The sequence below is a fragment of the Electrona antarctica genome, assembly GCF_951216825.1.
Source record: "Electrona antarctica genome assembly, chromosome: 16".
NCBI lineage: Eukaryota > Metazoa > Chordata > Actinopteri > Myctophiformes > Myctophidae > Electrona > Electrona antarctica.
Window position 1 is genome coordinate 1,895,890 of NC_136797.1, and position 12,500 is coordinate 1,908,389.

Sequence of the window (12,500 nt, forward strand, 5' to 3'; positions counted from 1 at the left end):
GTGTGTGTGTGTGTGTGTGTGTGTGTGTGTGTGTGTGTGTGTGTGTGCGTGTGCGTGTGTGTGTAAACAAAGACGTTCCAGCTCCTCCTCGTCATAATTCATCAGCGTTTGTTTTGAAGGCCTTCTGGAGTTGCTGGAACGCCCCCGTTGCTGCTGCCTGCCTGCCTGCAAGCAGATGTGTGCGTGCGTGCGTGCGAGCGTGCGTGCGTGCGTGCGTGCGTGCGTGCGTGCGTGCGTGCGAGCGTGCGTGCGTGCGTGCGTTATTGCGTTATTTGAATGGCAGATTTATTTACCAAGCAGACCTACAAGACCTTGTAGGTCTGCTATTTTTTTTTAAATCGTGAAAATGTGGCACAAATCTTTGAATATATTCTTTCAGAGCCAAAGTTTTTAACTCAAATCTTTGCTTCTGGGAGGTCCCTGGAACAACATATTCTTCAGATGGGGGTCGGCGGCCAATTACATATATTTTTGGGGGTCCTTGACATGAAAATGTTTGATAACCACTGACATAGAAATATGGGTTTTTCAGAAAACTGTCAGGATTTAGAAGACATTTCTAAAACATTTTCTAAAACATGTCTAAAACATGTCTTAAACATGTCTTAAACATGTCTAAAACATGTCTTAATTAAACATGTCTAAAACATGTCTTAAACATGTCTTAAACATGTCTAAAACATGTCTTAATTAAACATGTCTAAAACATGTCTTAAACATGTCTTAAACATGTCTAAAACATGTCTAAAACATGTCTTAAACATGTCTAAAACATGTCTTAATTAAACATGTCTAAAAAATGTCTAAAAAATGTCTAAAACATGTCTTAAACATGTCTAAAACATGTCTAAAACATGCGTAACACACTCAGGAACAAAACACGGACAGTCACAGTGTTGGGACAAACTGTCACACAGAAGTGTAACAATGATTTTACTCTTGAGAAAAAAAAATATGGGTCCATTTGGTTTCACGTTACACTCTCAAGGCCCAAACCCCATGCACCGATGATTCCCCTCCTTGCAACCAAACGGTTGTGAGTCTCAGACATGCTGGAGCCATATGAACCCTCTAGAACCCTCAGGTCATCTGGGGCTGGCCTACTGATAGTTGGAACAAAACATGGTGAAGCAGCATTTCACTATTATGCACCACAAACCGGAACTGGAATGATATGGAATTTATTTAACATTGCCTATCCCAGTGATGTCTAATAGCAGCTAGGTCTTGCCTGGGCTTTAAATTAGCTGTGTTTTCTGTTTCTATCAATGGTGGGAGTATTTGTTGTAATGTATATGCTCCTATTATCTTAATTGTATCTATTATAATCTGTATTCATTTTAAAGTGCACTGTTGCACTCTGTATTTGTTTTTATTCTGTAAAGCACTTTGAATTGCCTTGTGTATGAAAGGTGCTATATAAATAAAATTGCCTTGCCTTTCCTTGAGTGGTTGCATGTATGCTTGCATGAAACCATTATGACCAATGGCAGTTGCAAGGAGTTGCATTGGTGTGACATGTCCTTAAAACTGTTTTGTTGCAAGGAGTTGCATCGGTGTGACATGTCCTTAAAACTGTTTTGTTGCAAGGAGTTGCATTGGTGTGACATGTCCTTAAAACTGTTTTGTTGCGAGGAGTTGCATTGGTGTGACATGTCCTTAAAACTGTTTTGTTGCAAGGAGTTGCATTGGTGTGACATGTCCTTAAAACTGTTTTGTTGCGAGGAGTTGCATTGGTGTGACATGTCCTTAAAACTGTTTTGTTGCAAGGAGTTGCATTGGTCTGACATGTCCTTAAAACTGTTTTGTTGCAAGGAGTTGCATTGGTGTGACATGTCCTTAAAACTGTTTTGTTGTAAGGAGTTGCATTGGTGTGACATGTCCTTAAAACTGTTTTGTTGCGAGGAGTTGCATTGGTGTGACATGTCCTTAAAACTGTTTTGTTGCGAGGAGTTGCATTGGTGTGTCATGTCCTTAAAACTGTTTTGTTGCGAGGAGTTGCATTGGTGTGACATGTCCTTAAAACTGTTTTGTTGCGAGGAGTTGCATTGGTGTGACATGTCCATAAAACTGTTTTGTTGCGAGGAGTTGCATTGGTGTGACATGTCCTTAAAACTGTTTTGTTGCGAGGAGTTGCATTGGTGTGACATGTCCTTAAAACTGTTTTGTTGCAAGGAGTTGCATTGGTGTGACATGTCCTTAAAACTGTTTTGTTGCGAGGAGTTGCATCGGTGTGACATGTCCTTAAAACTGTTTTGTTGCGAGGAGTTGCATTGGTGTGACATGTCCTTAAAACTGTTTTGTTGCAAGGAGTTGCATTGGTGTGACATGTCCTTAAAACTGTTTTGTTGTAAGGAGTTGCATTGGTGTGACATGTCCTTAAAACTGTTTTGTTGCAAGGAGTTGCATTGGTGTGACATGTCCTTAAAACTGTTTTGTTGTAAGGAGTTGCATTGGTGTGACATGTCCTTAAAACTGTTTTGTTGCGAGGAGTTGCATTGGTGTGACATGTCCTTAAAACTGTTTTGTTGCGAGGAGTTGCATTGGTGTGACATGTCCTTAAAACTGTTTTGTTGCGAGGAGTTGCATTGGTGTGACATGTCCTTAAAACTGTTTTGTTGCGAGGAGTTGCATTGGTGTGACATGTCCTTAAAACTGTTTTGTTGCGAGGAGTTGCATTGGTGTGACATGTCCTTAAAACTGTTTTGTTGCGAGGAGTTGCATTGGTGTGACATGTCCTTAAAACTGTTTTGTTGCGAGGAGTTGCATTGGTGTGACATGTCCTTAAAACTGTTTTGTTGCAAGGAGTTGCATTGGTGTGACATGTCCTTAAAACTGTTTTGTTGCGAGGAGTTGCATCGGTGTGACATGTCCTTAAAACTGTTTTGTTGCGAGGAGTTGCATTGGTGTGACATGTCCTTAAAACGGTTTTGTTGCGAGGAGTTGCATTGGTGTGACATGTCCTTAAAACTGTTTTGTTGCAAGGACTTGCATTGGTGTGACATGTCCTTAAAACTGTTTTGTTGCAAGGAGTTGCATTGGTGTGACATGTCCTTAAAACTGTTTTGTTGCATTGGTGTGACATGTCATTAAAACTGTTTTGTTGCGAGGAGTTGCATTGGTGTGACATGTCATTAAAACTGTTTTGTTGCGAGGAGTTGCATTGGTGTGACATGTCATTAAAACTGTTTTGTTGCAAGGAGTTGCATTGGTGTGACATGTCCTTAAAACTGTTTTGTTGCAAGGAGTTGCATTGGTGTGATATGTCCTTAAAACTGTTTTGTTGCAAGGAGTTGCATCGGTGTGACATGTCATTAAAACTGTTTTGTTGCAAGGAGTTGCATCGGTGTGACATGTCCTTAAAACTGTTTTGTTGCGAGGAGTTGCATCGGTGTGACATGTCCTTAAAACTGTTTTGTTGCAAGGAGTTGCATCAGTGTGACATGTCCTTAAAACTGTTTTGTTGCAAGGAGTTGCATTGGTGTGACATGTCGTTAAAACTGTTTTGTTGCAAGGAGTTGCATTGGTGTGACATGTCCTTAAAACTGTTTTGTTGCGAGGAGTTGCATCGGTGTGACATGTCGTTAAAACTGTTTTGTTGCAAGGAGTTGCATTGGTGTGACATGTCGTTAAAACTGTTTTATTGCAAGGAGTTGCATTGGTGTGACATGTCGTTAAAACTGTTTTGTTGCGAGGAGTTGCATTGGTGTGACATGTCGTTAAAACTGTTTTGTTGCAAGGAGTTGCATTGGTGTGACATGTCCTTAAAACTGTTTTGTTGCAAGGAGTTGCATTGGTGTGACATGTCGTTAAAACTGTTTTGTTGCAAGGAGTTGCATCGGTGTGACATGTCCTTAAAACTGTTTTGTTACAAGGAGTTGCATCGGTGTGACATGTCCCTAAAACTGTTTTGTTGCAAGGAGTTGCATTGGTGTGACATGTCCTTAAAACTGTTTTGTTGCGAGGAGTTGCATCGGTGTAACATGTCTCTAAAACTGTTTTGTTGCAAGGAGTTGCATCGGTGTGACATGTCTCTAAAACTGTTTTGTTGCAAGGAGTTGCATCGGTGTGACATGTCTCTAAAACTGTTTTGTTAGAAGGAGTTGCATTGGCTTGACATGTCCTTAAAACTGTTTTGTTAGAAGGAGTTGCATTGGTGTGACATGTCCCTAAAACTGTTTTGTTAGAAGGAGTTGCATCAGTGTGACATGTCTCTAAAGAAGGAGTTGCATCGGTGTGACATGTCTCTAAAACTGTTTTGGAACAAAGTGTGCATAACGTTTCATAGTGTGTGAAGCAACAGTAAACTAGAATGCTATCTGGCCTAAACAGAGAACTAGAGTAAACTAGAATGCTATCTGGCCCTAAACAGAGAACTAGAGTAAACTAGAATGCTATCTGGCCCTAAACAGAGAACTAGAGTAAACTAGAATGCTATCTGGCCTAAACAGAGAACTAGAGTAAACTAGAATGCTATCTGGCCTAAACAGAGAACTAGAGTAAACTAGAATGCTATCTGGCCTAAACAGAGAACTAGAGTAAACTAGAATGCTATCTGGCCCTAAACAGAGAACTAGAGTAAACTAGAATGCTATCTGGCCCTAAACAGAGAACTAGAGTAAACTAGAATGCTATCTGGCCCTAAACAGAGAACTAGAGTAAACTAGAATGCTATCTGGCCCTAAACAGAGAACACGCAGTGGCAGGATACCTGAGCACCGTGACCGACCCAAAACAAAGACAAATCTTAACTAGGTACAGACTCAGTGAGCACAGTCTTGCGATCGAGAAAGACCGTCATAGGCAGACCTGTATCCCGAGAGAAGACAGACTATGTGCACCCACTGCACACAAAATTAAGTGGAAACCGAGCTACACTTCCTAACCATCTGTCCTTTGTAGTTTGTACCAAGACATCAGAGACACATACTTCCCACAGATTACAACCACACACGGAGATTTTGAAAACATGACCAATGACAAAAAACTCCCATATCTGCTGGGCGAAGTACAACAATGTGCAAACACAGCAGCAAGATTCGTGAGTTGCTGTGATAGGAGAAGGATATCAAACGGAACACAACCACCCTAAAGACTAATCATTGTGTATATTCCTGCACTATACCTGCATCCAATGATCTTGGTACATAGAAATTGATCTATTGAAGATTCTGACTTTCAAATGTACATAATGTTTGTTTTGATTGTATTGCTGTATTGTTGTATTGTGCTTTCTGCTTTGACAATGTAAACGTATGTTTTCTCATGCCAATAAAGCCCTTTGAATTTAAACTTAAATGGTGTGTTTTCAGGAGGTTTGGAACCAAGTGTGCGGGCTGTCTAGAAGGCATCTCTCCCAACGACCTGGTCCGCAAGGCGCGCAGCGCCGTGTTCCACCTGAACTGCTTCACATGCATGGTGTGCCACAAGCAGATGAGCACGGGGGAGGAGCTGTACGTCATCGACGACAACAAGTTCGTCTGCAAAGAAGACTATTTGAGCTCCGGCGCCATTAAAGAAGTCAACCTGAATTCAGGTAAAGAAAGTGACGCACCCACGCGCACGCACGCACGCACGCACGCACGCACGCACGCACGCACGCACGCACGCACGCACGCCATACACAGTGCTAAGAGGAGGTCGACCTCAATTCAGGTAAACACACAACTCTTATTGTCGTGTGTGAAACCACAGAAACTATATCTGTATTTGGCCGCCGACCCCCATCTGAAAATATGCTGTTCCAGGGACCCCTCCCCCCAGAAGCAAAGACTTGAGTTAACAACGTTTGCTCTGGAAGAATATATATTCAAAGGTTTGAGCCACATTTTCACGATTTTTCAAAAATAGCAGATCTACAAGCTTGTAGATCTGCTATTTTTCAATAGCTAAAGTATAACATAATGTTTAAAACACCAAAAGGGGTTCCCGCCCTGAATTGGTTCCCAAACTTTTTCATGTCAAGTACCCCCAAATTGACACTAATTATCCTGCGGACCCCCATTTGAAAAGACATGCCAGGGACCCTCATAAGAGAAGATTTTTACGGCTCTAGCAGTGATTCTCAACCCGTTTAATTTCAAGGACCCCCCGTTTCACATGCATTTAGGCTACAGACCCCCATGTAATGGCATTTCTATCTCTGGGACCCCCAATTTATATTGTAAAATCAATTAGTTAATTTAACTCTGAGTGAGTAGTTCCAATCTATCATTTAGCTGGGGACCCCCTGGAACTCCCTCAAGGACCCCTGGGGGTCCCCGGACCCCCTGGAACTCCCTCAAGGACCCCTGGGGGTCCCCGGACCCCACTTTGAGAACCACTGGGTTAAAGGAGCATTCAGTGATTTGGGTGAAAACCCCCCGGTCCGCCCGGTAACAAGATGTGCACAAGCACGCACGACAGGCCAACAGCACACACACCAAGGCCCGCCCCCGCTCGCTCGTGATTGGCGGAAGGCCCCTCTCTATCCTGATTGGATGAAGGCTGGGCCACCTATAGCCAAACAACGAAAACCTACGTTTTTTTTTTACCCCAGGGGTTAAAGGGTAACACCACTTTCTTTTAGAGAAGAAAGAAAACTTTTTAGCTGTACTTTCTCAAACTTTCTTCCTTATCCTGCCTCGATCCCATGCAGTGTTGTTTTTGGCAGCAAATTTTGATTTTAGTTTTAGTCATAGTCTCTTGAATAGTATTAATTTAGTTTTAGTCACATTTTAGTCACCTGGAATGTTTTAGTGTTAGTCTAGTTTTAGTCGACTAAATATCATAAGATTTTAGTCGACTAAATCTACCATTGATTTAGTCGAACAAAATGTGTTTTGCCGATGTGTTTAGCCGATCTACAAGTAGATCGGCTATTTTCAGCATGCAACTAATTGTCCACTAGTCCCTTCCTAACATTTTAGTCTAGTTTTTATTTGTTGACGAAATGGTCAGTATATTTAGTCTTATAGTTTTAGTCATCATAGCTTAGTTTTCATTTAGTTTCCATGTAGTTTTCGTCAGTGGAAAAAGGTAGTCGACGAACATTTTAGTTTTAGTCGACGAAATCAACACTGCTTGATCCCCTCCCCCTCTTCTTCCCCCTCTTTCATATTCTTTCATATTCTTTGATATTCTTGGAAAAATGCTGGGCCCTTTAAACGTAAAAATCATCTCATGTTTTATTAATGCGATACATTAATATGCATTAAAACATACGATAAAAAATATACAGACAGTAATTGATCTACCCACGACGTACTAATCTCATGTTTATTAAGCCATTTTGGGCGTGAAACCCTTTTGGTGTTTTAAAGCATTATGTTATGCTTTAGCTATTGAAAAATAGCAGATCTATACAAGCTCATAGCGCGGCACCGCTACGAGCTTGTAGGCCTGCTATTTTATTTAAAATCGCGAAAATGTGGCGCAAATCTTTGAATATATATTCTTTAGTAGATTTTGAACTAAAATCTTTGCTTCTGGGTGGGGGGGGCGGGGGGGGGGGGGGGGTCCGTGGAACTACATATTTTCAGATGGGGGTCGGAGGCCAATTTCATATATTTTTGGGGGTCCTTGACATGAAAATGTTTGAGAACGACTGACATAAAAACATAAGGGGTTTTTCAGAAAACTGTCAGGATTTAGAAGGTATTTGTAGAATTGTCCTCAGGTTGAAATGGATTAATGGCGATGAATGAATAAATATGCAAATATATGCACGTGTGTGTGTGTGTGTGTGTGTGTGTGTGTGTGTGTGTGTGTGTGTGTGTGCGTGCGTGTGCGTGTGCGTGTGTGCGCGTGCGTGTGTGCGCGTGCGTGTGCGTGTGTTTGCGTGTGTGTGTGTGTGTGTGTGTGTGTGTGTGTGTGTATCTCGAACAGTCTCGTCGTGCACGGACCGGAGCTTGTCTCCGGACCTGGCGGACTCCGCCCAGGACGACGTCATCAAGGAGTCTCTGAACGCCGACGAGAACTCCAATGCCTCGTCGGACAAGGAGGCGAACGGCAACAACGCGGAGAACGAGGAGACCAACGGCGGCACCAAGCGGCGCGGCCCGCGGACCACCATCAAGGCCAAGCAGCTGGAGACGCTCAAGGCCGCCTTCGTGGCCACGCCCAAACCCACGAGGCACATCAGGGAACAGCTGGCGCAGGAGACGGGCCTCAATATGAGGGTCATACAGGTTAGATCTATAAGACCGCACACACGCACGCACGCACGCACACACGCACGCACGCACGCACGCACACACACACACACACACACACACACACACACACACACACACACACACACACACACACACACACACACACACACACACACACACACAGGAGACCGGCCTCAATATGAGGGTCATACAGGTTAGATCTATAGGACCACACACACTATTATAGATCTATAAGACCACACACACACACACACACACACACACACACACACACACACACACACACACACACACACACACACACACACACACACACACACACACACACACACACACACGAGACCGGCCTCAATATGAGGGTCATACAGGTTATATCTATAGGACCACACACACTATTATAGATCTATAAGACCACACACACACACACACACACACACACACACACACACACACACACACACACACACACACACACACACACACACACACACACACACACACACAGGAGACAGGCCTCAACATGAGAGTGATACATACAGGTAACGATTAAGTAGTGTTTTTAATTAGCATAATATGTACTCCATACATTCCATTGGGCTATAGACCACACATGGACATATGACATCATCAACCTGCGACAGGAGCAGTTCCTATTGAGTGAAAGATTCTCTATTTATGAAAGAAATAAAATATTGAAGGTGTTTTTATTACTAGAGGGCAAGCATAATGTTTTAACCCATTTAGGCCTGACGTCGAAATAAAAAAAACGTTGGCTCTGAAAGAATATATATTCAAAGATTTGTGCCGCATTTTTTACGATTTTTCAAAAATAGCAGATCTACAAGCTCGTAGCGCGCCACTCGGTGGCGCGCTACGAGCTTGTAGATCTGCTATTTTTCAATAGCTAAAGTACAACATAATGCTTAGTTAAAACACCACAAGGGGTTCCTGTACAGAATGTTTTAAGGCATCTCTGTCTTGTTATAGCCAGGGATCCTTTTAAAGATGGTGTAAGGTGTAGGGTGTAGGGTGTAGGGTGTAGGGTGTAGGGTGTAGGGTGTAGGGTGTAGGGTGTAGGCTATCGTCGTCACGCGTGTCAAATGAAAACAGGAATCCAGCGATGGTAAAAGAGCAGGATTTCATCTTAGCGAACGGCACGTTCCATTTACAGTAGGCCTGACGTCGAAATTAAAAAATGTATCAGTGGTGCTCAATATTTCATGACAAGGACCCCAAAAATGATATGTAATATGATATGTAATATGATATGTAATATGATATGTAATATGATATGTAAAATGATACGTAAAATGATATGTAATATGATATGTAATATGATAAGTAATATGATATGTAATATGATATGTAAAATGATATGTAATATGATATGTAATATGATATGTAATATGATATGTAATATGATATGTAATATGATATGTAAAATTATATGTAATATGATATGTAATATGATATGTAATATGATATGTAATATGATATGTAATATGATATGTAATATGATATGTAATATGCCTCCGCCGCCCCATCTGAAAATATGTTGTTCCAGGAACCTCCTAAGAAGCAAAGATTTGAGTTAAAATGTTCACTCTGTAATAATATATATATTCAAAGATCTGAGGCACATTTTCACGATTTTTCAAAAATGGCAGACCTACAAGTTCATAGCGCGCCACTCGGTGCCGCGCTATGAGCTTGTAGATCTGCTATTTTTCAATAGCTAAAGTATAACATAATGCTTTAAAACACCAAAAGGGCTTCCCGCCCAACATGGATTAAAGATGGTGTATCGTCGTCACGCGTGTCAAATGAAAACCGGAATCCAGAGATGGTAAAAGAGCAGGATTTCATCTTAGCGAACGTGTCGTTCCATTTAAAATTTAAATGTCTCCTGAAACCCCCGAGGGATCGAGGTGTCATCAGAAATCACAACATGATCAATCAACACACGCAGAGGCTCTGTGGCCTGAATGAACACGAAGGCAAAATGTCATCACGGAAAATATTATAATATCATTTATATTCCTTCAACCCCCAAAACAAAGACATTGTTCACACCCCCGTGTGAAGTGAGGGGCGCCCTTATCAGGGTGCCCGGTGTCGTTCCACACCCCCACAGGGAGTACAGTGCCCGGTGTCGTTCCACACCCCCACAGGGAGGGCAGTGCCCGGTGTCGTTCCACACCCCCACAGGGAGTGCAGTGCCTGGTGTCGTTCCACACCCCCACAGGGAGGGCAGTGCCCGGTGTCGTTCCACACCCCCACAGGGGGTGCAGTGCCCGGTGTCGTTCCACACCCCCACAGGGAGGGCAGTGCCCGGTGTCGTTCCACACCCCCACAGGGAGTGCAGTGCCTGGTGTCGTTCCACACCCCCACAGGGAGGGCAGTGCCCGGTGTCGTTCCACACCCCCACAGGGAGTACAGTGCCCGGTGTCGTTCCACACCCCCACAGGGAGGGCAGTGCCCGGTGTCGTTCCACACCCCCACAGGGAGGGCAGTGCCCGGTGTCGTTCCACACCCCCACAGGGAGGGCAGTGCCCGGTGTCGTTCCACACCCCCACAGGGAGGGCAGTGCCCGGTGTCGTTCCACACCCCCACAGGGAGGGCAGTGCCCGGTGTCGTTCCACACCCCCACAGGGAGGGCAGTGCCCGGTGTCGTTCCACACCCCCACAGTTTCACACCCCCACAGTTCCACACCCCCACAGGGAGTGCAGTGCCCGGTGTCGTTCCACACCCCCACAGGGAGGGCAGTGCCCGGTGTCGTTCCACACCCCCACAGGGGGTGCAGTGCCCGGTGTCGTTCCACACCCCCACAGGGAGGGCAGTGCCCGGTGTCGTTCCACACCCCCACAGGGAGGGCAGTGCCCGGTGTCGTTCCACACCCCCACAGGGAGGGCAGTGCCCGGTGTCGTTCCACACCCCCACAGGGAGGGCAGTGCCCGGTGTCGTTCCACACCCCAACAGGGGGTGCAGTGCCCGGTGTCGTTCCACACCCCCACAGGGAGGGCAGTGCCCGGTGTCGTTCCACACCCCCACAGGGGGTGCAGTGCCCGGTGTCGTTCCACACCCCCACAGGGAGGGCAGTGCCCGGTGTCGTTCCACACCCCCACAGGGGGTGCAGTGCCCGGTGTCGTTCCACACCCCCACAGGGAGGGCAGTGCCCGGTGTCGTTCCACACCCCCACAGTTTCACACCCCCACAGTTCCACACCCCCACAGGGGGTGCAGTGCCCGGTGTCGTTCCACACCCCCACAGTTTCACACCCCCACAGTTCCACACCCCCACAGGGGGTGCAGTGCCCGGTGTCGTTCCACACCCCCACAGGGAGGGCAGTGCCCGGTGTCGTTCCACACCCCCACAGGGAGGGCAGTGCCCGGTGTCGTTCCACACCCCCACAGGGAGGGCAGTGCCCGGTGTCGTTCCACACCCCCACAGTTTCACACCCCCACAGTTTCACACCCCCACAGTTCCACACCCCCACAGGGAGTGCAGTGCCCGGTGTCGTTCCACACCCCCACATGGAGGGCAGTGCCCGGTGTCGTTCCACACCCCCACAGGGGGTGCAGTGCCCGGTGTCGTTCCACACCCCCACAGGGAGTGCAGTGCCCGGTGTCGTTCCACACCCCCACAGGGAGTGCAGTGCCCGGTGTCGTTCCACACCCCCACAGTTCCACACCCCCACAGGGGGTGCAGTGCCCGGTGTCGTTCCACACCCCCACAGGGAGGGCAGTGCCCGGTGTCGTTCCACACCCCCACAGGGAGGGCAGTGCCCGGTGTCGTTCCACACCCCCACAGGGAGGGCAGTGCCCGGTGTCGTTCCACACCCCCACAGGGAGGGCAGTGCCCAGTGTCGTTCCACACCCCCACAGGGAGTGCAGTGCCTGGTGTCGTTCCACACCCCCACAGGGAGTGCAGTGCCCGGTGTCGTTCCACACCCCCACAGGGAGGGCAGTGCCCGGTGTCGTTCCACACCCCCACAGGGAGGGCAGTGCCCGGTGTCGTTCCACACCCCCACAGGGAGTGCAGTGCCCGGTGTCGTTCCACACCCCCACAGGGAGGGCAGTGCCCGGTGTCGTTCCACACCCCCACAGGGAGGGCAGTGCCCGGTGTCGAGTCCGTCGGATAGCCGGTTGTCCGGAACCAGCACAAAAGCCTCTGCCCATGCAGGCTCTGGAGTGTTCTGACATCACAATGATGTTTTGACATCTACAAGCTTGTAGATTGGCTATTTTCAGTGTAAAAACAGTCATTACGACGGCATCAAGGCCCCTCCAAAATACATTTTAGTCGACCAAATCAACTGTAGATTTAGTCGACTAAAATCTTGT

General features: G+C 46.3%; 1 protein-coding gene across 1 annotated transcript in view; it reads left to right on the forward strand.

Annotated features, from left to right (window-relative positions):
- The window catches only part of LOC306940209 (LIM/homeobox protein Lhx5-like), a gene marked incomplete at both ends in the record, with an annotated part of 39,473 nt that overhangs the window by 9,457 nt on the left and 17,516 nt on the right, over positions 1–12,500 (forward strand). The window contains 2 exons of the mRNA XM_079525231.1: positions 5,313–5,536; positions 7,867–8,168. Coding sequence (XP_079381357.1) covers positions 5,313–5,536; positions 7,867–8,168 — 526 coding nt within the window. The remainder of the gene's footprint in view (positions 1–5,312; positions 5,537–7,866; positions 8,169–12,500) is intronic.